General features: G+C 47.9%; 1 protein-coding gene across 2 annotated transcripts in view; it reads right to left on the reverse strand.

The window, feature by feature from the left end:
- The window catches only part of VWF (von Willebrand factor), a 137,407-nt gene that overhangs the window by 37,583 nt on the left and 76,762 nt on the right, over nt 1-23,062 (reverse strand). For both annotated transcript variants that reach the window (XM_045060755.1, NM_001246279.1), the window contains 15 exon segments: nt 22,670-22,808; nt 20,192-20,326; nt 17,856-18,002; nt 15,079-15,219; nt 14,763-14,876; nt 13,395-13,551; nt 12,459-12,617; nt 11,646-11,781; nt 7,744-9,122; nt 5,413-5,529; nt 5,177-5,317; nt 4,761-4,904; nt 3,329-3,493; nt 2,356-2,399; nt 1,876-2,053 (listed from right to left, as the gene is read on the reverse strand). In XM_045060755.1, the coding sequence (XP_044916690.1) occupies nt 1,876-2,053; nt 2,356-2,399; nt 3,329-3,493; nt 4,761-4,904; nt 5,177-5,317; nt 5,413-5,529; nt 7,744-9,122; nt 11,646-11,781; nt 12,459-12,617; nt 13,395-13,551; nt 14,763-14,876; nt 15,079-15,219; nt 17,856-18,002; nt 20,192-20,326; nt 22,670-22,808 (3,296 nt within the window).

Below are 23,062 nucleotides of genomic sequence, written 5' to 3' on the forward strand. Positions count from 1 at the left end.
CTGTAATGAGACAAATTGATATCCTGTGTCTCCTCTTGACAAACCAAAAAAGCATGTCTTCCGGGGTATTCTTAACAAAATGTGTAACCTAAATCTAACCCAAATTGAGGGACATTCTACAAAATTACTAGCCAGAACTCTTCAAAAATGTCAAGGTCATAAACATCAAAGAAATACTTAGGATCTGTTGTAGATTGAAGGAGACTACAGAAACATGACGACTTAATGTCATGTGGGATTCTGAATTGAATCCTACCTCTGAACAAAGGACATGAGTGGGACAACTGATAAAAACTGAGTAAGATGTTTACAGGTGTACTTTATGGATGTTAATTCCTGATTTTGATCATTATACTGTGATTATATAAGATACACCAAGCTGGGTGAAGATACTCAGGAATTCTTTGTATCATTTGTGCAGCTTTTTTTGTAAACCTGAAATTGTCCAAAATAAAAAATTTTTAATATTTTTAATTTTAAAATGTTTTAAATGCTTAAAAAAAAATAGCCCAAATCTAGTTTTATTGCTTCTGATAAAAGAGAGTATAAAGAGTCAAGGTTATAAAAGGAGTCAAGAGGGGTATTGAGGGACTGGATTTAAGAAGACATTTGTTTGTACAGAGTTCCTATTACATTGTGGGTCTCACACCCCCAGGTGCCCCACTAGGGACAACCAAGCCTTGTGAACAGGACTTTCAAGAGGCCACGCCCAGAGATGGGTTTGTGTATCACGAAGTTACAGGGACCCTGGACCAGTGTCTGAAACTTAACCTGAAGAATGTAAAAGAAAGAAGCTATTACTATTGCCCAGATGTGGCTTGCTGCTGTTTGGGGAAGCAGCAGGCAGCCCAACGATACAGAATCCTTCTGCACCCCAAGATTGAGTACCAGAGGAATAGAGCAGGGGAGCCTCTGAGAGCTGGCAAGGTAAAGTGGTCACCTTAAACACCTGCCAGGCCAGAGAGCACAGAGCCCTCTCACAGAAGCACCAGTCACAGGAGAACCTTCTTCAGAAGGTTCCCCAAGCTGGGGGAGAGGCAGAACACACCCCTTTCTTGGGGGCAGGCAGCACAAACTGGGAGTAGGGAGCTGTTTTAACTCTAACTCAAGGTTAAGGTTTTGGTGATTACACCGGAGTGGGCACCTAATTACCAAGTTGAGCCTTTGTTTTATAACTTAAAGTAACCATAGAACTCTTTATGAATAAACAGAGATGACACAGGTCTGGTAGCATTCTCATCCAGTCCAGGGAGATAATTTATCCTACTAAATAAACTGTCAAGAGAGGCCGAGGAATAAAATACAGTTTTGGTTTTATCCCACTGGTTGTATCTATTTAACACAGGAATTATATGCCGGGTACGTATTACCTATGCAGCCATTTCTCCCAACCATGAGGCGGGGGCTAACCCTCGCCCCACGGATGAATGCCCTCCACAGGGCTGCATAAGATGGAGTTTACTATGTCCTCCTCATAAACCAGGCCACTGTGATGATGTACCATGGCACCCAACTCCCATCCAGCTCCAGGTGTGAGTGGAGAGTTTTCTGGGGGTGTCCCTCTCACTGTTCTACTTCTACAGCATAGACTTCTAATGACTTGCCAACAGCCAAGTTGAGAAAGAAACAATCAATTCTTCCTTCTGGTTATGCATTATCTGGGGAGGTGCTTTCCAAAGACACAGGAGGAGAACACCAATCCCTGGGACTGAATGAACATACATCCAAAAGACACAAGAGGGAGGGAACATGGGTGAAAGTAGCATTCTACATGTAGTGAGGAGGGAAAGGGGCTTCTGGTCTACCTCTCTGCACAGCCACGCTAAAAGCACTGCCCCTGCAATACCACCCAGGCTGATGAAGCATCGGACTCACAGGGGCAGGTCCAGCGGCAGCCACAAGTCTCCTCCACCCTGAGAGGGGGCTGGCTGTTGGGACATGATGGCCTGGGGCCTCGGTCACAGTTGACTCGATGACTCTTCAGCAAGGTCTGGCCACCTGGCAGGCAAGTAACTGTGTGACACTGGTCTGGCAGGGTCCAGATGTCCCCGGGCTACAGAAGAAAGAAGCAGATTCAGGCAGGTATAGGATGAGCCAGTCCTGCGCTAAGCCCATCAACTGGGCAACTGACCCCCTCTGAGGACACAGAGACTAGGACTTGGACATGGGCTCAAGCAGCAAGGATGCAGAACACAAGATTTACAGGTGGAACATCCCCACACATCCACACACATGCACAAAAGCAGGATATAAGAGGGAGAACTGGACCAAGACCAAAGGAGGAAAAAGGGGGAACAAGCACCCCAAATACTCATTCTTATCTTTCTTTCAAAGCCAGTGCTGAAAGGAACTCACTCTCTTCTCATTCCCTTCCTCATCCACGCAAACGCCAAGGAACCCTGAAACAGACACAATTAAGATCTGAGTTCCCATTCCCAACCTGCAGCAGAAGCCATCACAAAGTCTATGTGGCCCCAGGGCTAGTCCCGGAAGGGGACTTCACTCTGCAAAAAGTGTCTGACCAGGTTTGACTGTGAGTATATGCAAGTCCACCAGGTTAAGAGGTGGTCACCCTGTGGCTCTTCAGGCATGCTCTGTGGTTCTCAATAACTATGGTGATAACAACAGTAAGAACACGGCAATCTCTACAGGGCATGAAGCTTCTCAGGCCAGAAACTCCTTTTCCCATTTCATGTGTAGATCAGTGCCTAGTGAGGGGTTGGGGAGGAAATGAGGCAAGGTCCCAGAAATTCGAAAGAGACCTTTAAGAGTCCTTCCAGGAGAGCTATCTTCCAGCAGGAAAGGGTAATAACTCTAGTAGGTTTTGACTCAGAGCTAATCACATTAGGAAAATAAATAAAATCAGGTAAAAAGAATTATATGTGGCAAAAATAAAAATTCTAACCTAAGTCAGTTTAAGCCATGGCACTTTGATATTAGATTCTACATTACCGTTTTTCTAAGGCCCTATATACTCAGGCTGAGGGCAAATATAGGGCATGGGGAAGAAGACCATGGTCTGCAGGCTGCTGGGGTTCCCTGCATCTGTCTTCCACTTCTTTGTTCAAGATCACTCTGCGCCAGCAAGCGTGGGTTGTCTCTGCTAAAGTCTTGATGGACAGTTAGGATGGAAGGAGGGCTTTACACAGAGAACTTTCTGGTGGTCCCTCGGATGTTTTTAGTACAAACTTTCCATGAGCAGAAACTTAAAGGTCCTGGTCTATGTAACAATCTTCATTCAAGGCCAGATCTTGTGCATGCATACCTTTGGGTCTCTAGAATGGGGTTTTTCCTTTTGAGGGCATATGAAAGGCATTACAAGACTCACCAGAGCATAGCTTGTGGAAGAAGGAATTTCCTAGGGTGACCATGGTGGGAAGGTCTTCGATTCGCTGGAGCTTCACCACATTGGAGCTGGCCTTTGGGCCTGCCAAGATCCTCAGCTGGGCCTCATCATACCGATCCCCAATTCCAATGGGGATCACTGTCACTCCTGGGGTTAGCAGAGGAACAAGAAAGGGTCTGTGTTAACCTGCTTTGGTCAGGTGGGCCCAAAATGGACTGATTGAACCTATCCCCAGCATCTGTACAGAGCCTCATGCTTCCTAGATGGGTCACATAAAGTGACCCCGTGAGCAAATATTCAGTCAGTCAACCAGTTTTAATGACACCACCCTGTGTCAGGTACTATTCTAAGCAATGGGGATACAGTGAGCCGAGCAGATGAAGTCCCTGTCTTTGTGGACCTTGCACTGGGCAAAGACAGACAAAAAAAACACAAAAATAAGGAAATCTCTAGTATTTCAGACGTGGGTAAGTGCTTAGGAAAAAACAAAATGAGATATGAGGATGGGAGTGCCCGGGGTAGAAGTGGGAATTACTGTTTCATGCAAGGTGGCTGGATAAGCATTTGATGGCATTTGAGCAGAGACCTGAGGTGAGGACAGAAGAAGCCAAGAGGATGTCCCAAGCAGAGTGAACAATGAGCGAAGAGGCTCTGAGCAGCAGTCTGAATGTGTGCTCCAGGGTGGCTGGAGCAGACCAAACACGAGAGGAAGTGGGTCACAGACCATGCAAATCTTCACAGCCCACACAAGGACATAACATGTTCTCTGAACGAAAGGGGAAGCCAGTCAAGACTTTGGGGCAGAGGAGTGACATGGGCTGACCAGTTTTTAAAGGGTGGCTACAGCCACCATGTTGTTTATGAACTACAGGGGACAAGGATGGCAGTTGGGATTCCATCAGAAAGCTATTACAGGGGTGCCTGGTGGCTTAGTCGGTTAAGTGTCTGACTCTAGATTTCGGCTCAGGTCATCATCTCATCAATCATTAACCCATTAGGCAGGTACTGGAAAAGGGCTTGGCACATGTGAAGGTCTGATGGTTCTCACCACCCCATAATGAGTCCCTCTGGCCTCAGACGTGGTGAGGTGGTGAGACTGGGGACAGGGCAGGGACACCACACCACTTCCAAAAGGAAAGGTGTGGAGGTCTGACCCAGCCCCAGCCCTGGACACAAAGGGAAGCCTTAAAAGTGACAGTTGAAAGCAAGCAGACAAATGAAGGACAAATGCATATTTATTACTGTTTGGTTTCTAAGTAACACAGGGATTGGTCCACTTCCTGCTGTTTGGAACCAGGCCACGGGTGGCTATTAAGCATTCACAACCATCAGGCCATCCAAAAGCAATCCCGCCAGCTGCTTTCAATCTTCTAGCAGGTTAGGAGAGTCTCGGGATTGCACACTGGACACTTACGGTTGGACCTGGCTGCATCGGCTGCAGCGTCCACCGAATCCATGGAGACATCCGTGACCAGGATGACCACCACCTTCGAGGCTCCAGGCCTGGCACCGTGGACTTCTGAGGTGACATATCGCACAGCAAAGCCCAAAGCATCCCCTGAGAATGGAGAACAGTCCACACCAAGTCAGTCCTGACGGCAGGAAATGCTGGGCATCCTGTCTCATGGCAGATCCTTAGGTCAACCAAACAGAAGGATTCAGAGACAGAGAAACACACAAATCAGATCCGGAAGAGCATCCAGGCCCACACTTTACAGGGAGGGAAACTAGCCTAAAGAGCAAAGTGACTGGCCGAGGTCACTTAGTTACATATGCCAAGAATTAAGACCAGACGAAGCTCCTGCCTCCCAGCCCATAGCACCAGGTTACCAATTCGGCTGGGGCCTCCCTCCTGCTGCATGAGGTCCACGAGGCTCAGCAAATGGACTTTCTCATAGGCCACATTCCACGGCACGTCGATGGTGGTGATGCTTCCATACTGCAGCACTGACACCTGAGTGAGCCGAGGCCCTAACAGGAAAGACAACGTGGAAATCGCACTCTGGATCAGGTGGAGCCTCAGAAAGAGCTCCTTCCCAAACTGCTCCAACAGGTGCATCGCTCACCTATGTTGGCTTTTGAAATGAAAGCCTTAGCAAAACTCTTCATTTCATCAAAATAAGAAGCTGGCAAGTTGGAGGAGCCATCCAGGAGGAGGATCACATCCAGGGGCTGGCTGCAGTCTGCAAAGACACCAAGAGGGTGGGCACCCAAGTGAGCACACCAGGCCCACTGCAGCAGACACAGCATCCAAGGACATGCAGGATGCCACCCACCATGAGGAACCATGAAGGGGAGGGTGACTCCACCGGTCCTGCATGATGGTAACATGGGCCAGGAAAGGGGGAAGGGAACCCAGGAGTGCCCCAGGGTGGCAGACATTGGGAAGACTCCAAATCCACCCAAAGGTAGTTTAAATGCCTATAGATGAGAGCAAGATGCATCTGCTCCCTCAGTAACTGGAGGCTGCAACTCTCCTAGAATTGAGCAAAATATTGAAGAATAACAGGGAGATGGCCAAAGGAAATGGAGCGGCAGCATGGGGCTAGAGGGTGACTTCTATGCTCTCAAGTCTTATGGGCTGGTGAATGTGCTATAAGGTATTCCAACTATAAATGACCAGTGTGCATGGTAATGTTTGGGCACAGAGTCATGATCACAGCACAGAAACAACCTCTGGCCTGAAGGCCATTCCAGATTTGATCAGATAATGCTATTACCGTTCTCCTCAGCAGAAATATCACAAGAATTTAAATAAACCTGTGGCTCTGGTTAAAACAAAAACAAAGGCACTTAAAACAAGTGTGAGAATGAAGAGACATTAACTAAGAGACGCTTACTCTGGTGTTAGTGTTTCATTTTCTTTGGGCAAATACCCAATAGTAGGATGACTGGATCATGTGGTAATTCTGTTTTTAATCTTTTGAGTAACCTCCATACTATTTTCCACCAATTTGCATTCCACCAACAGTGCACAAGGGTTCCTTTTTCTCCACATCCTCGAGAAGATATGTGCACCCTATGTTTACTGCAACATTATTTACAATAGCCACGACATGGAACCAACCCAAGTGTCCGTCCATAAATGAATGGATAAAGAAGATGTGGTGTATATACATACATACATACACATGCACACAATGGAATATCATTCAGCGATAAAAAAAGAATGAAATAGTGACATTTGCAACAACATGGATGGAGCTAGAGCGTAGACCTAATGCTAAGTGAAATAAGTCAAAGAAAGACAAATACCATATAATTTTACTCATCTTTGGACTTCAAGAAACGAAACAAATGAACAAAGGAAAAAGAGACAAACAAACAAAAAAAAATACATGCACACAAAAGACTTAAATACAGAGAAAAAAACTGTAGTTGGTTACCAGAGAGGGGGTAGGTAGGGGATGGGTGAAATAAAGGGGATTAAGAGTACACTCATTGTGACGAGCACTGAGAAATGGATAGAATTGTTCAATCATTGTGTTGTACACCTGAAACTAACATTGTATGTTAATTACACTTAATTTAAAAAAAACAATCAAGTTCTTTGGGGAAAAAAAGAAATCAGTTATTCTGGGATGGTCCCAAACACACCAAGGACTGTCTTAAACATTCCTGTGCTCTAGAACTAGGAGCTGATTAGACATTAGTATCAGTTAAGAAGGAGGCAACAATAGCAGTAGCAACCAGTTTTTGAGCACTTGGCTATGTCCTGGGTACTGCCCTAAGCATTTTACAAGTACTATTGTCATCCCCATTTTTTTTTCACAGATAAGGAAACATATACACAGAGTATTTGCTCAAAATTGCCCAAAAACTGCCCTAAGCATTTTACAAGTACTATTGTCATCCCCACTTTTTTTTCACAGATAAGGAAACATATACACAGAGGTATTTGCTCAAAATTGCCCAAAAACCATTACCAAAAATAAATCGCCCCAAATCACCCAGCTAGTAAGCGGCAGAGTTGAATTTCAAACTAATGCAGTCTGGTTCCAGAATCTGAGGATGCAACCCTCCGCCTGTCACCCAACTTCTGGCCTTGCCCCAAAGAACACCAGTTACTTAGAGTAATTTTACCCATCCAGTGCGGTCAAAGCTGAGAGTCCCCAGACTGAACAGGTTATCTCCAAAGCAAGGAGTGGGATTAGGTGGGGATGAGGCTGTGGGATAAACCAAAACTTGTATTTTTTTGTAATCTACATCGTTGGTATTGTTTATATTTTAACAATAGCCTTGTATAACCTTTGAATTTATAAGCTCCTTTCCCCAAAAGGCTCGTACTCTAAAGGTGAGGGTTTGACTGAAAAGAGCAGAAAAGCAGGATTAGTACCCAAGAACTGCATCCCCGCCAGCTCTCAGCAGCTCTCTCGCCAGGCCAGGTGCCCGCATACCTGGGGTGGGGGAGAGGGTAGGGATCTGCAGCCCGTCTCCAGAGCAGCACCTCTGCAGCACCAGATCAGGAGCCTCTCGGGGGAGCACGCCAAAGTCCTGGATGAGGATGGGGGCGTTGGGCCAGCCGAGCTGCTCCAGCTCCCACAGGTTGGCATGAGGGCCCACTCCGATGGGTACCACCTGGATGTCTCCAGGCATCCGCCTGATCTCATCGGAGGCGGGGTTTCCAGTGACCATGTAGACCAGGTTAGGTGCCTGCTCCCGGTCCCCCTGGCTGGCTGAGAAGCTGTGTTCAGACAGGTACTGCAGGGCCAGTCCAGTGTTGGTCCTATTGCCACCCCGGTACCGGATCTCCCGCACCTGCTGCAGGACCTCACCCTTGGACTGGGCCTCCCTGAAGGTGTACTCCACAGTCACCATGTACGAGTACTGCAGCACTGTGATGTGGATGCCGTCCTGGCCCACATCCATGCGCCGAATCACCTCCTCCATGAACTCCCTGCTCTTGTTAAAGTTGGCCTCACCAATTTTGTCGGACCCTTCCAGGACAAACACCACGTCCAGAACCGTGGGGTTCCTTTTGGGTCCCGAGGATGAAACCCCCATGAGCCCTGGACCCACAGTGACTGGTACCATAGGGGGATGCTGGGTAGGGGCAGGCGCTTCGGGGGCAAGGTCACAGAGGTAGTTGATAATTTTATCCCTTTGCTGCTCCAGCTCGTCCACACCACTGAGCACAAAGGCCTTGTTCTCGGGGGCCTGCTTCTCAATGGTGTGGATCTGCTTGAGGTTGGCATGGGGCCCGATGCCCACCGGGATCATGATGACTTTCTTCTTCTTCAGGCCCTGCACGTAACGGATCAAATTCCGGGCCAGCCTCTGGGGCTCCTGGCTGGCCATCAGGAGCAGGGCAATGCGGGATGCTTCAGGGCGATCAATCTTGCCAAAGATCTGGAACAGAGTGTACTTCAAGACCTCGCTGGTGGAGGCCACCTCACTGCCTGCATACTTCACCTGGCTGGCAATGCGCCGTAGCTCTGAGGGCCGCTTCCGGTCCTTGAGCTGGATGTAGGCGTGGGAGCCGTCATGGTACTCCACCACGGCCACACGGATCCGCTTCTGAGAGATGTGCAGACGCTCCATCATGCCCACCACAAAGGCCTTCAGCACTTCGAACTCAGCCTCGGACAGCTTGGAGGAGCCGTCTAGCAGGAAAACCAGGTCCAGAAGCCTGCTGCAATAGAAGTCGTGGAGGGGCGGCTCCGGGGTGTCCTCCACGTATGGGGTGGTGGCTCTGACCGGGCCTTCTGTGGGGGGCACCACTAGGCCTCCAGGCTCCCTGCAGGCCTCACAGGTGAGGTTGACACCATCACAATGACTGTGGTAGAGAGAGAAAACCAGGAGTGGTTCAGGAAAAACTTCTGGGCACTCCTCAGCCTTATTTAGAACCATCCCACATATATTCCCCTAGAACTGCCTGCCTGGCCTGCCTGAACTGAGGTCCCATGAATGACTCCCCACCTAAGTGACACAGCATTTTTTAACATATGTCCCCAAATAGCACCTCTACACATGCAGCAATAAGCCTCCCTTTATTCTAGAAGCCAAAGCTTTAATCCATCATAGCACCTGAGGAAGAACCTTTCTTGCTTCTAGGATATCCACACTGCCATTCAAAGTTGATGTCTTTTCAACCTACATCTCTAATAGCATAAATATTTAATTATAATCCAAACCTTCTTCCAAGTGTCTCCAAAGACAAATAATAATCTAAAAGAATGATACTGACCAAGACTGGTAAAGGTCCTATTGAAGATAAATGCTTTACAGTATTTTCTGTGACAATTTAAGCTGTATGAATTTTGTATAATATGTTGGGCCTCAAGAAAAAGAGAAAAAAGTGGAGTAAAAACGTTTTGGAAAGATGAATAAAGATTCAAAATCCCAACTTTATCCCAGAACAAAGTTGGGAATGTCCAAGATGTTAGGGGAAAAGATAGTGGCTTGTTCATTCATTCCTCCAAGGGCCATGCGGTGAACACCTGTCATGTGCCAGGGAGAGGCTAGGCCCTGCACCCAGCCCCAAGCACAAGTCTGCAGCAGAGCCCTTACCCTCATACAAATTCCTGCACTAACAAACCAAGTTTCCAGACCCTTCTGGTCACTCCTCACCAGCGTCCTAGAGATGGCAAGGTATACCAAACCACAGGTGAAATCAAGCTGCCCCGTGGTGGAGACCCACAGAGGTTGGGACCATCTCCTATACGTACTCTCCGCCTTTGAGGCCACTTGCCCTCAGCAACCCCAGTAAAGCTGAGAGGCAGCAGTTCCCTGAGCCTTGAGAAACGTCCCCTGTGCCTTGCCTCTCATGCAATGTCCCCAGCCTGTTTTGGAATTATTGCACACAGCTGTCTGAAGCCACAGTGTGTACCCTGGTAGCTGCCCTCCCCATGGGACAGCAGAGGGAGGCCGGGAGAGGGCTCTAAGCTCTCATGCCTGTGTGGCTCAGAACCCCAAGTCAGTGTTGGCTTCTCCCCTTTTTCATTCCTTACAGTCTCTGTTTCAGCATGGGGAAGGTGGGCAGGCAGAATCGTACTGGGAAGTTAATTCTTACTTCCCCCATGGTCCACACGATTTATTGCTTCAATTCTTGGTTAACAATGCGTGAGTGCCATACTCTCTAGTTTCCTGTGTCTGCTAGAAAATTAACCCCGGACAGTGTTCCCCTTGTTTGTACAGATGGCAGTGGTGGGGTCTGACTCTGGCAGCTGTGGCCACAGCCCTTCCCCAGAAAATGTAAGTTCTCAAGTTCAAGTTCCCACAAGGCTCGATCAGTGTCAGGGCATGGTGTTAAACACATCAACATCTGAACACATGTTCCCTACTTGGGAGCAGAGCTTCAGAAAGTTCAGAGCTCACCCTGAGGACTCCTTCTCACCTCCCCAAAGGCCAGTTCCCAGAGGTAATCCAAGTGAGAACCCAGGGTGCAGTGATAGTGTCTTCCCTCCCAACTACAAAAGCCCCATCCTGGGACCTTGGCTGTGACCCCAAGGTGTCTATATCACACTGAGGGGTCGGGGCTCTGAGTAAAAAGCAATTTGACTTCCATAGGTATCTGTCTTTGGACTAGATGTGACCTCCAGGGACAATAATGTGAGAAATAAGGGAGAGGATTCATTTTCAAAAGTACCAAATAAAAGTTGTATTGTCTAACAATGAGTTTACAACCTACTGGAAATACGTACAACTGACCCCCACAATGGAGTCCCAAACCCTTAGATACTTCACTTCCTAGGTCTTCCCCTCTCCATTTCTCAGGCTTATTTTTGCAGGCTTGGCAATGAGCATGCACCAAAGGAAACAGGGAGGAGGGACTGAAAGGTCTCTGTGTCACCTCAGGGAATGAACATTTGTTCCTACCAGACTACTTTTTGCCCTTCATGTGCATAGGAGACATCCAGGTAAGGCTGTAACCTCTGTAGTACTCAAACCAATGAAGAATTGGGGGAGGGACTTCTGCTAGGAGATAAATTGTCTGTGTAACTGCCCCGAGTGCTCCTGTCCGTCAGATACCCACTCTTGCAAGAAGGTTGATTAAAACCTCGCTTCTTTGTGCTCTGAGTCTCTGCGTCCCTCCTTTCATTGGGTCAATGGGCTTATTTCTAACAGTAAGAGACTATATCCTTCCACAAGATGGAAGAAACGAAAATACTTCAGTCTCTCAAGAAGTGTTTTCTGGGGACGCAATGTAGTCTGTCCTTAAAGAGAAAGAAGCAAAGTCTAGAAATAAAACAAAACAAGCACTCAACCTCTCAACTAACATAGTAAGCTCCTCCCCAAACCTACGTCTCTGAAGAGGCCCCAGAAAACATCACTTCAAACACCAGAGGGTCTGTTTTACCAAATTTGGCAGTGCTCAGGGTCATCGGGGTTCAAGGTGATTTTCTTCCCTGAGGCCAAGCGACGACCAGCCACCTCACACACAGGACAGTCTTTGGGGTCGATGCAGGTCTGCAAAAGCTCATCCAGGATTTTCCCTGCATGACAAACCCCCCATTAGGAAGAAAACTCTCACCTTTCCCACAAGGAAGACTCGCTTTTTAGCTAAAGGAGCCTCTACCAGAAGCTAGCTCTGCCCGCCTCCCTCAAGGGCCACCTCACCACTTAGAAAGCAACTCTCTTTCTTTGGGCCTGGTGTATCCCTCTGTAAGACTGGGAGGGGATATTCCTTCCCCCTAACTCACCACGCCTGAGCCTCAGGACAAATGAAATCTTATCTCCAAGGCTGTTTTCACTCCACCAAAGAATATATTTGATTACTCTAGATCTGTGCTATCCAATAGAGTGGCCAGTAACCACAGGCAGCTAGTAAAATTTCAATGTAAACGGACACTAAATAAAATTGAAACTTCAATTCCTCAGACACAGGAGCTACCTTTCCACAGAACTTTTCCACCATTCCAGAAAGTTCTATCAGAAAGTGCTCTCAATGGTAAGCCCATAAATAGGCAGACACAAGCATGGTATAGGAGCTGAACTTGACAAAAATCATAGCTGGCCTGGCTTGGATGAAAGGGCACCTGGAAGCAGAACCCAGGGTGGTAAGGACAGGGACAGGACACCACGGGGTGAAGTTGAACACCACCAGGAAGCACCTTTCCTGACAGCCCAGCCCCGCCCTCCAACCCTTCCTGACCCAGGACAGTGGACTTACCCGGAGGGCAGTGTGCATGGCAGCCTTCCACACACTGCACCGGGCACGCCAGTGGCTCAGGATGCTGGCACGTGATGGGACAGGCCGGGGCACAGCTGTTATAGCGCCATTCACACTCATACCCGTTCTCGTGGAGATTCCTCTCCTCGCAGCTCTGGGCTGTGTAGATAGAACATGAGCAGGCACCCTGTGCCACCCGAGAAGACGGGAGGGCACCAAAGGCCCCAAAGAGATGGTGGTGACACCCATGGTGGTGACGGCCCTGGGGGAAGTGATGATGCCGGTGGGGAACTAAGCAGCACGTGAGTCACCAGTATTAGAGGCTGCCCAGGTTTTAAAGCACCTAAGCCAGGAACCTAATGGTTCTGAATCTGTTCTCCATATAAAAACATTCAGCTGCTCCCACCCAAGGAAGACTCTCTATAAATAATGTATGCATTGATCACTCACATTGGCAAATATAATAGCATCTAATTAAAGATACTGAATTTAATTAAAATATTGACTTCCTTCTTCTTTTCATCACTGTTTCATCTTCTCCCTCTTCTGGAATTTCTCTATGTATTCATGCCTTCAATCACTGTCCCCTCCCCCTACTCACTCACATCAATGTCTTTTTTTTTTTTTTAAGTTTATTTCTTTTGAGAGAGAGAGAGAGAAAGAGCGAGCATGGGGGAGGGGAAAATAAAGAGAGGGAGATAGAATCCCAAGTAGGTGGCAAGATCATGACCTGAGCTGAAATCAAGAGTCGGATGCTCAACTGACTGAACCAACCAGGCATGCCCATCAATGTCTTAACTCCCTTCAACCCTCAGCCATCTGTCCCCATACAGGAGCTCTATGTTCTCTCCCACGAAGGAGTCCTCCCACACCCCACTTAGGGGTGTTAAAGTCTAGATCCATGAGGGATGGTGTCTGAGGGACATCAGGACTCACGACACAATGTGGCTGTCCTCCAGGCCACCACCTTGCCGTGCTGGGCACACACGTGGGCGTAGGCAGCAATGGTGTCACAGAAGCAGGCACAGTCCCCAATGGACTCACAGGAGCAAGTGTCGTAGATGCAAACATCCAGGAATGGGTCAGGGTCCACCTGCAAGGGAGTCTCAGGGTGGCCTAGGCCTGGGCAGAATTCAGGAACCTGGCCCTTGGTCTGGGGGAAAATATTCTGGTGATCAGAGTAGGGCAACTGGGGCTCCAGGGTAGAAGGAGAAATGCTGGTCAGTGGCCCCAACAGGGAGTGGGTACAAAGGCATACTAATTCCTAGTCCTAATCTGGATTCCAACAAGAAAAGCTGAATAGAGGAGTGTTGCTGGCCTTTCATAGGATGTGATATGCCTTAGAATTTTTCAGAACGTTCTCTTCTATCCATCTTCCCACATACCTGCTCAGCCAGCCAGCCATTCCCATAACCCACACTCAACCTCACAGGTGTTAGCTGTTTCTCATAAACATATACATGCTGGTTGCCTTCTTCCTTTGCCTCAAAACGAAGGAAGGAACACATCAGGACTGCTCATGCTGCCTCACTGGAGCGCTGTGGGGCTATTCCGCTGGACTGTAGGACCGGACCAGCCTGGGCTTCCCAGACTCTGCCACCCAAGCTTCCCACTCACTACCCACATTAGATCTCAGTAACCCCTTCTCACCTTCCCTGCCCGCCCCCACACACTGCTGCACACACTGGCCTTTTCCAAGGTAGTTGTGGTAGGAATGAATTCAGACATTAAGCACATCATTGTTTCCAACACATTCCAACAATCCTGATCTCCCTGGCTGCCTCACTACCTTCCTTCCTCCAACCGAGATGCCCAGGGTGTCCACCCAACTAGCCAACCCTAGGTACTCTCTGAAGTATCCTCAGGAACTAAAAGTCACTGGATGGATAAAAGGATTGCTGAGACTGGTTTCATACATGTGGTGCTACAGAGCGCATGCGTGTGTACGTGGCTGTGTGCGTGCACGTATACATATATACACGTGTACCCACACAGACACCCACATACATGTGCAGACAAGCTCTAAGACTGAGGCCAAAAGAGAAGCATTGTCAGATGCCCAGAAGAGCTCTGCCTTGCGTAGAAGAAAAACGGGTCGCCAGGAATTGCTCTCCTCATACACTGTCCTTTATGCTTTCTGTTTCCCAGCCTGAAGCCGAGAAAGGGAGTAAAGAGGTGACTTGATAGAGACCAATTCAAAGCCTCCAAGGTGGTGTCCACAATTAGAAGCTCATGCTCCAAGTGCCCAAGCCACTCGGCCAACCCTTAGCAGTCTTCTGCCTCCAATGACCCCACAGCCCTCACCAGCCTGTTGCAGTCCTGGAAAATATCACTGGTGAGGATCCTGCAGGAGGAATCCACCATTGTCTGCTTCATGACGTTGCTGTGACAGGTAGCAGGGGATGAGTCCAGTGGTACCTGGGGAACAGGGCAAGAGGACACAGATGGACCAAAACACAGCCCAGAAGGATCCAAGAGACCCTCCGCTGGAGCCATGCCTCCACTGAAGTTCATACCACCCCCCCTCCACCCCACCCCCCTCCAACCCCCATAAAACTGATGGGGACGTTCCAGAAGGCACGCTTCTTGGGCTCGGTCCACACAGAGACCCCAGACATACTTTCCTGGTGTCGGCACACCGCGGGCTCACTTTCCAGGAATTCCCAAAGTCCACGGGATCTTCTTCCACTTGGAGGCTGCTGGTGGTGAAGTCATTGTTCTGGATGCCATCAAAATTCCCACATAGACCACACACTTTCTCCTAACAGACAAGATGAGATCATGAGCACTGTAAACCTCGGAGCAAACTCTCTGACTCGGGGAAAGGAGAGTTCTGGGCAGCAAAGAAGGCAGGTTCATCAGAAGAAGGAGAGGCTGGAAAAAGGACAGGGACGGAGACCCAGAAGCAGACCAGGATAATCGGCAAAGCCTTGTCCTTGCCAAGGTTTTTCCAGGCTTCCTCACGTCCCCCATCTTCAAGTTAAACAGAGGTCATTCACAAAGAGAGACAACCTGCTCCAGTGTAAACCATCACTCTCCCCAGCAACAGGCTGAACAGAAAGAGGAGCCAGTTCAACATCACATCAATGAGAGTGTACAGATCCAAAGAGGGAACGTTCTAGTCATACTTTACTGTGGACAGTGTAATAACGCAAGCCCATTATCTGGACAACTGCAGCCTGTCCAGAACAGGCTGGCTAGGATTCTGCTGTATGTCAAATGCCACCAGGGTTGACATAATATCTTATTTGTCTCTGTGTTCACCTATCATGTATACAACATGCAAGCATGGGCAGCTACGAGTCCTGAACAAGTGATTGCTGAATGAATGGAAACCATCACATAAAAACTATGTAAAGAACTAGAAATATCTAGCCTGGAAAACAAAGCGTATTATGCTCTTACAACATACTTAGAGCCCTGTCTTGAGATGTGACTTGCTCTCTTTTGTTTCAATACAGAGAATCTATTTGGTACAAGGATGAACTTACTGGGAAACATATAAGAAGAGTGTTCACATAATTGGACGAAAGGCCTACTCATACTAGGCCCCTCATAGTACGACCCCTGCCCTTATTAACTACCATTCACTCCAGTCCCTCTTCTCCAGCCACACTGGCCTCATTGTTCAAATACCCCAAAGGCCATCCACTGTAGGGCCTTTGAACATGCTATTCCAACTGCTTAAATTCTTTTGTCTGGATATTTACATGATTCACTCCCTCCCTTCCCTGAAGACTCTGCTCATGTTACCTTTTCAGACAGGTCTCATCAGACCAACCAATCTAAAATAATAGCCCCATTAGAATACAATCTCCACCAGGGTTGTGTCAGGCAACACCGTGCCCCCCCTGCAAAGATGTCCATGCTCTAATCCACACATGGAAAAAGGAACTTTGCTGATGTGATTAGGTTAAGGATCTCAGGATGGGAAGATTGTCCTGGACAATCTAAGTGGGCCCAGTATAATCACAGGGTCTTACAAGGTGCACGGGAGGAGTCAGAGAAGGGTGAGCTGGCAGAAGCAGAGAGATATTGGAAGATGCTGTGCTGTTTGTTTTGAAGATGGAGGATGGGACCATGAGCCAAGGAATGCAAGCAGGCCCCAGAAGCTAAACAAGGCAAGGAAACGGATTCTCCCCTAAAGCCTCCAGGAGAATGCAGCCCTTCATACTTTTGACCTCCAGAACCCTCAGATAATAAATTTATGTTCCTGGGGTACCTGGGTGGCTCAGTCGGTTGAGCATCTGACTTCTGCTCAGGTCATGATCTCACAGTTTGTGGGTTCAAGCCCCACATCAGGCTTTGTGTTGGCAGAGCGGAGCCTGCTTTGGATTCTCTGTCTCCCTTTCTCTCTGCCCCTCCCCCACTTGTGTGCATGCTCACACTCTCTCTCTCTGTCATAAGTAAATAAACATTAAATTTAAAAATAAAATAAATTTATGTTGTTGTTTTAAATTACTAAGTTTGGTAATTTGTTATAGCAGCAATAGGAAACTAAGACAAGGGTTTACATACACACACACACACATATATATTCCCATGTACACACATACACATATACATACATATATTCATACCCATATTTATATACATATATGTACGTGCATATACATATGTAATTTTTTCCCTGCTGTAGCCACAGTGCCTAGAACAGGGCTTGATACATAATAGAGCTTAGTAAGGATTTGTTGAATAAATGAATGAGTGAATTGTTACTGTGTTCAGGAAGTAGAGTGAGCACCACAGGAAATAAGGGCAGTGCAGCCTCACTTCAGTACAGCCGAAATGAATGGTGCTGTCAGAGATGCTACTGAGGCTAAATCAGCCACCAGAGTAGACAGAGTACTTGTCCCACACTTGCCGGTTAGAAAAACAAAGTCCAAACAAACTGTTAGAACCTGGACACAAACGGCGTAACTTTCTCTAAACTAGGCTGTCAGCAGTTCTACAAATAGCTCTCAGAATGTACTGGTCTATGGTTCAAATGGCAAGGCAACACCCCAGAATGTTTCACAGTGTTTTAACAATATGGCACGTGATCAGTATGCCTCTTTAGGTCAAGAAACCTTAAGAAAAGCTATTGCCTCATCTTTCACTTCCTTCTTTGGGGGGTATAAACTGCATGCCTAGCAAGGCCGTTCAAGGAATGGTTTGCTGGGTTGGGGCCAGCCACAGTCCTTCCTACATGTGGCTGGTTTCCGGAAACAGCCAAGGCTGACTCTACACCTTGAATCAATGGTCTTATTTGTCTGGGAAAGGAGGCCAGACGAGATGACCAGCCACTTTCCCCCGTGGCAGTGGGCAGGGCCAGTGGGCTGCTGCTCAGAAAGCTGAGAAAGGTGCAAACAGCAAGTCACAGACAAGACGAAGAGGAAGCAGAGAAGAGCCACTAACCTGGTATGTCTGCTTCAGAGCCACGGAGATGCTCAGGCGGTGGTCCCAGATCACAGAGAGGGCCTTGCCCAGCAGCAGAATGACATAGTGACCAGACTCCACCACCTCAAAGTGGGTCTCATCCATCATGGGCTTCATCACATTCACCTGAAGGATGACAAAGCATGAGAAGAGGGAGTGAAGGGCAGACATGAGAGACCCCCTCCACCCCACACCCCTGCCTGTCTCCAGAACTACAAGTCATTTGCCCCACCTGGTCAGAGCATGCCCCTTTGGGGCCCACACCCTGCCTGGATGTTTCTGCGTCAGTCTTGCCTATCACTGGCCAAGAATCCTATGACTAAGGGATCATAGCAGAGATGGCAGCAAAATCGTAATTATAAGATCAAAAATACAATGAAACCTACTAGTGGAAGATATCCATCACCTCACAAAAATAATTTTTTATACTTGATCATTAAATGCACGAGGTCTCCTAATCAGGTTTTAACATGGCAATGATTTTAGGGGCGCCTGGGTGGCTCAGTCGGTTGAGTGTCCGACTTCCGCTCAGGTCGTGATCTCATGATTTATGAGTTCGAGCCCCATGTTAGGCTCTGTGCTGACAGCTCCGAGCCTGGAGCCTGCTCCAGATTCTGTGTCTCCCTTTCTCTTTCTCCCCCTCCCCACTTGCACTCTGTCTCTCTCTCTCTCTCTCTCTCTCTCAAAAATAAACATTAAAAAATTTTTTAAAAACCATGGCAATGATTTTAAATATCTCTAGGCAATTCATTTAAAAATCTATCCATTTATATAAATGAGCACTAGACTCTTCCCTTTCCTTCCCCCATCTCCTCCTCCCCAGAGTCCCTGTCATCAGGAGTCAGCTGACAGAGAACAGAGAGACTGAAAAGCTCAGCGATGGTGGCAGGAATCGTGGATTTCAGTTTCCAGAAGGACTCCAACCTGGACCCTAGACTTGGCAGAACTGTTGCCTGTGCGAGCCCTCAGAGCCCAGCTCAGCGTGCTTGGCTGACTATCTAATTCATAAAACTGAAGTAGTTGCGAAGCACCTGTCACCCTTTGCCAAGTTTCTCCTTCGTGACACACACGTGCAGAGCTAATCATAAGTGCTCACCTCCTATTCGACATCACCATTGTCATCTGTCCTTTGACACAGAGTTGACACTGCTGACCGACAGCCAGTAATGGGGAATTCACTCCCCATCTCCTGATATCGGTGGTGCATGTTCCCAAGAAGTGAGGGATGCGGGCTGAGACCATGGAATAAAATGATGATACCAGGACAGGTTTGAGCCCAGGCCCTGTTCTCCCTAGTACAAGACATTCAGACCAACAGAAGCAAAACTGTGGTCTCCAGGCTACCTGGAGCTCCATATGCAGATTCTGGGGTCCCCCTCAGACCTATGAGAATCTCAGGGTGAACCCCGGGATCAGGATCTTAAATCAGATGCCAGGTGGTTCTTCTGTACTCTTCTGAGAACCACTTCATAAACTCTTAGTATACAAGGACTAAATATGTTCACTGCTCTTTTGAACTCTTTTGAAAAGATTTTATCTGAAAAGAACTGAAAAACATACAGTAAAAATCCCCAAAACATCATTATTTCCCAAAATAAATGTTTAAGTGTGTGTAAATATAATATATATCTATATATTTTAGTGCATATATGATATGTATATATATTATATGTACATGTGTGCATATATATTATGTATGTATACATATCTGTATTGTGTAGTAATGATACCCACGTATATCATATGACAGATATGTATATATGTATATATTATGTATATGTGTGTATGTGTGCATGTGTATATATGATGTGTATGCATATGATATGTGTATACATGATATTTATGTCTATACACTACATATGTGTGTGCATATGCACATATATAGGTACATATGTGTGTACATTAGTATATGTGTACATGTGTGTATATGTGGTGTGTGTATATATATTCCTATCTATATATTTCATAAATATATACACACACATACATATGTATATGAAAGGGAAAGGCCTCCTGCCCTCCAATCTCCACCCCACCCTCCTGATTCTTCCTACACTTTTGTGGATACAGTCCCACATTTATGTCCACTCACATATCTGAACTTTATTTTACTAAAATGGGATCGTGTTATCCATGGTCACCTGCAACTTGTTCTTCTCATAGAATATATGAAGGTCAGACGATACGGCTCTACCTCATGCTCACTGTACGATATTCTGTCACACAAGTTCTAAACAGCACTTGATACATGCTCTTAATCAGCTGACAGAAGAACAGAGGGGTGTGAGCGTAGAGGGGATGAGGCTGGCACTCACCTCCCCATCAAACAGTTCAATCTCGCCTCCTCCCACCAGGATGGTGATCCGCTTCTTGCATTTCACTGATGGGTAGCTGCACCCCTCATTCGCCACCAGGATCCGGAAGGTACCAGGGTTACTGCCACAGTAATCCTGGGGAAAGGGAGAGAAATATTATCCCTGCTACCTCTCCCCAGATCAGAATATTGGCATCTCACCATCTCAGACCATCGAAGGATATGTGTTAAAGGATGTTACCGTGTCCATGCATGGGCGTGTATGAGACAGAGAAAAGAGGGAATGAGATAGAGAGTGAGAGAGAATGACTCTGGGGGGAGAAGGGACAGGTGTGTCATCTTCAACCATTACCTATGAACCAGAGTCAGTGAGCACAAGGTAGAGAAGCAGGGAGAGGGAGAGGGAGAGGGGAGAGGGAGAAGTGGCACGTGATATGCTTTGCTGAACACATCAGCCTAAATACCCCTACCTAGAACCTGTTAGTGCTTAATCTCACCCAGCTAACTAGGACAGTTTGACCACATGGCACTTTGTGGCTCTAAACTCTAGCTGAATCCCTCTGGACTGCCGGCCCAGAAACGTAACCAGAGGTCGTCTGACACAGCTCCACGGATGCTAAGCTACCACCTCTGGCTGGGAATAGAGGATGACGGAGTGCTGGTCCTTGCCGGCAATTTCATAGAAAATTAACAAAAAGGGGACACACTTCTAGCAAATACCTCCCCATGGTGGCTATAGCTGTGGTATGGTAGGAGAAAAAAAAAGACAGAAAAACTAGGTGTGAGCCTTGCTCTGCCAGTTATTGGATACACTGAGCAAGTCACTTACCTCTCTGACACGCCCGTACACAGACACAGACACACACAATCAGCCCCTCTAAAACACAGGATCAGCCAACTTAGTGGGGATTGTTAGGTTAAATGGATCTATGTTGAGTCAATGGGATGGTGAAGGACAAAAGAGGGAACAAAGGTACAGGTGCTTTATAAATGGTTCTTGTCACCAGCTGAGATTTTGCCAGAAAGAGTTAAGTCTTGATGATACCTCCCAAAGAAGGGAGAAAGGGGAGGATCTGGGACAACGTATCAGAAGGAGACAACAGAACTGGCTGTGATGCAAGACAAGCAACCTACAAAGGGGGACAATTTGAAAGGGACACTAAAACTGGCTCGCTTGGGAAAGCTCTGCCTGGGCAGGGAAAGCCGGGGAGCAGTGGATCTGACCAGCTGCTTCTCATTGCGCGGAATCAGTCTAGTCGTGTTTTCTGGATGCACACTTGCATTTGATACTGGCTGGGTGGTTGAATGCCAGAGATGGTGTCACCTCATCTTTTGTTACAAGGTCGGGGGAGGCAGATAATCAAAAGACGAGCTGCCATATGTAATCTGTAGGAACGCTCCAGAGGGGGATACACCCCAGGTTCCTAAGTGTCAGTAAAACCATGTTATCATGTGCATGCCCTGTCTCTCTAGCACACTGCATGCCTCTCTGGGGCCAGACTGTGTCATGGGAGGTAGGAGGCTCCACTAGTTGGTGCCACTGCTCACTCCAAGCATGCCCTGTGCACAGCCTCTCAGTGCTGCTGCTCGTTCTGCCCCACTCCCAGCATGCTCTACAGGTACCCTCACCGCCTGACTCACGGGCCCTGCAGTTCTGTCTCTGAGGCTGAGGCTCCTACCAGTTTGTGGTCCTCCCTTCAGACCACGCCAAGTCCCTACTCCTCCTCCTGAGAATGGAGACAGTGAGACCACATTTGTTTAAAGCTTCACAGAGTCGAGCCGTGTCATCCCTCATGAGAAAAGCACTTATACCTCCTTGCTTACTCACTTTGGTGTCAACCAGCAAAAGAAGTTGACAGGAATCCACCCAGTGGGGAGAGAAAGGCAGAGAGGCCGGTGCCCTCACTCACCACCTAGGATTTCCTGGGCAGTATGACTTTTCTGCGATGCCCTTTCTGAATGGCACTAGGTTAGAAATGGAAATGGTAGAGAACGCAATAGGATCATAGGGTGGGAAGCCAACTCCAGGGATCACTCCAACCAGCCCCCTGTTCTGGGCCGCCCACCAGGGCACTGGTGGTGAGGGTGAGAGGGGCTCGATCCAGCCTGGGATCCTGCCCTCCCCACTGCGCATCCTGATCGAGGCTGTGCCTGCCAAAAAGAACAGATGTGTTTTTCTAATTCCATTTTGGTGCTCCCTTAGGCTGGTGGTAGCCTTGCCCCCACACCACTCCCAGTCAACAAATGAGCTTCTGCCCTATTCTTGTACGTCTCCATGTAAGCTGAAGGAAGATGGGCCACGGCTCTGGGTTTCAGGCACCTCTTTTAGGGGCTGGAAAATTGCTCCAGTGGAAACCAGCCCCAGAGCTGTTTCTACAGACAGAACAGTAGAATCTGATCTGGAAACCCCCAAAGGGCAGTCAGCATCTCCCAGTGCCTCCTGGAGACAGACAGCAGGCTCTCCCTCCCTCGCTCTCACCTGCACCAGAACATACTGGCACTCTCCAGGGAACAGATATTTGAGCCCGTCGAAGGTGAGGTAGTGCGCCATGCCGATGGCAGAGCACGTGGCGTCACACACATGGTCCGTGCAGTTCCACTTCCGGTCCCGACAGACACTAGGAATAATAATGGCCAGGATGACCAGTGGGTACTGTGGTGTGAGGGGCCCTTCTGGGCCCTGGGGAATGAAAGACAATGAAAGAATGCAGATCACTCTGGGGTGCCACCCAACCCTCTAGGAAGCCTCTAGAAGTGGAGGACCAGCTGCCTGTGGGGTGGGATGGGGAAGGGCAGTTTGCAGTCATAAACTGTCATATTTCTTTTAAGTCGGCTTCATGCCCAATGTGGGCTCAAACTCACGGCCCCAAGA

This window comes from Felis catus, chromosome B4 (genome assembly GCF_018350175.1).
Source record: "Felis catus isolate Fca126 chromosome B4, F.catus_Fca126_mat1.0, whole genome shotgun sequence".
In the NCBI taxonomy this organism is placed as follows: Eukaryota; Metazoa; Chordata; class Mammalia; order Carnivora; family Felidae; genus Felis; species Felis catus.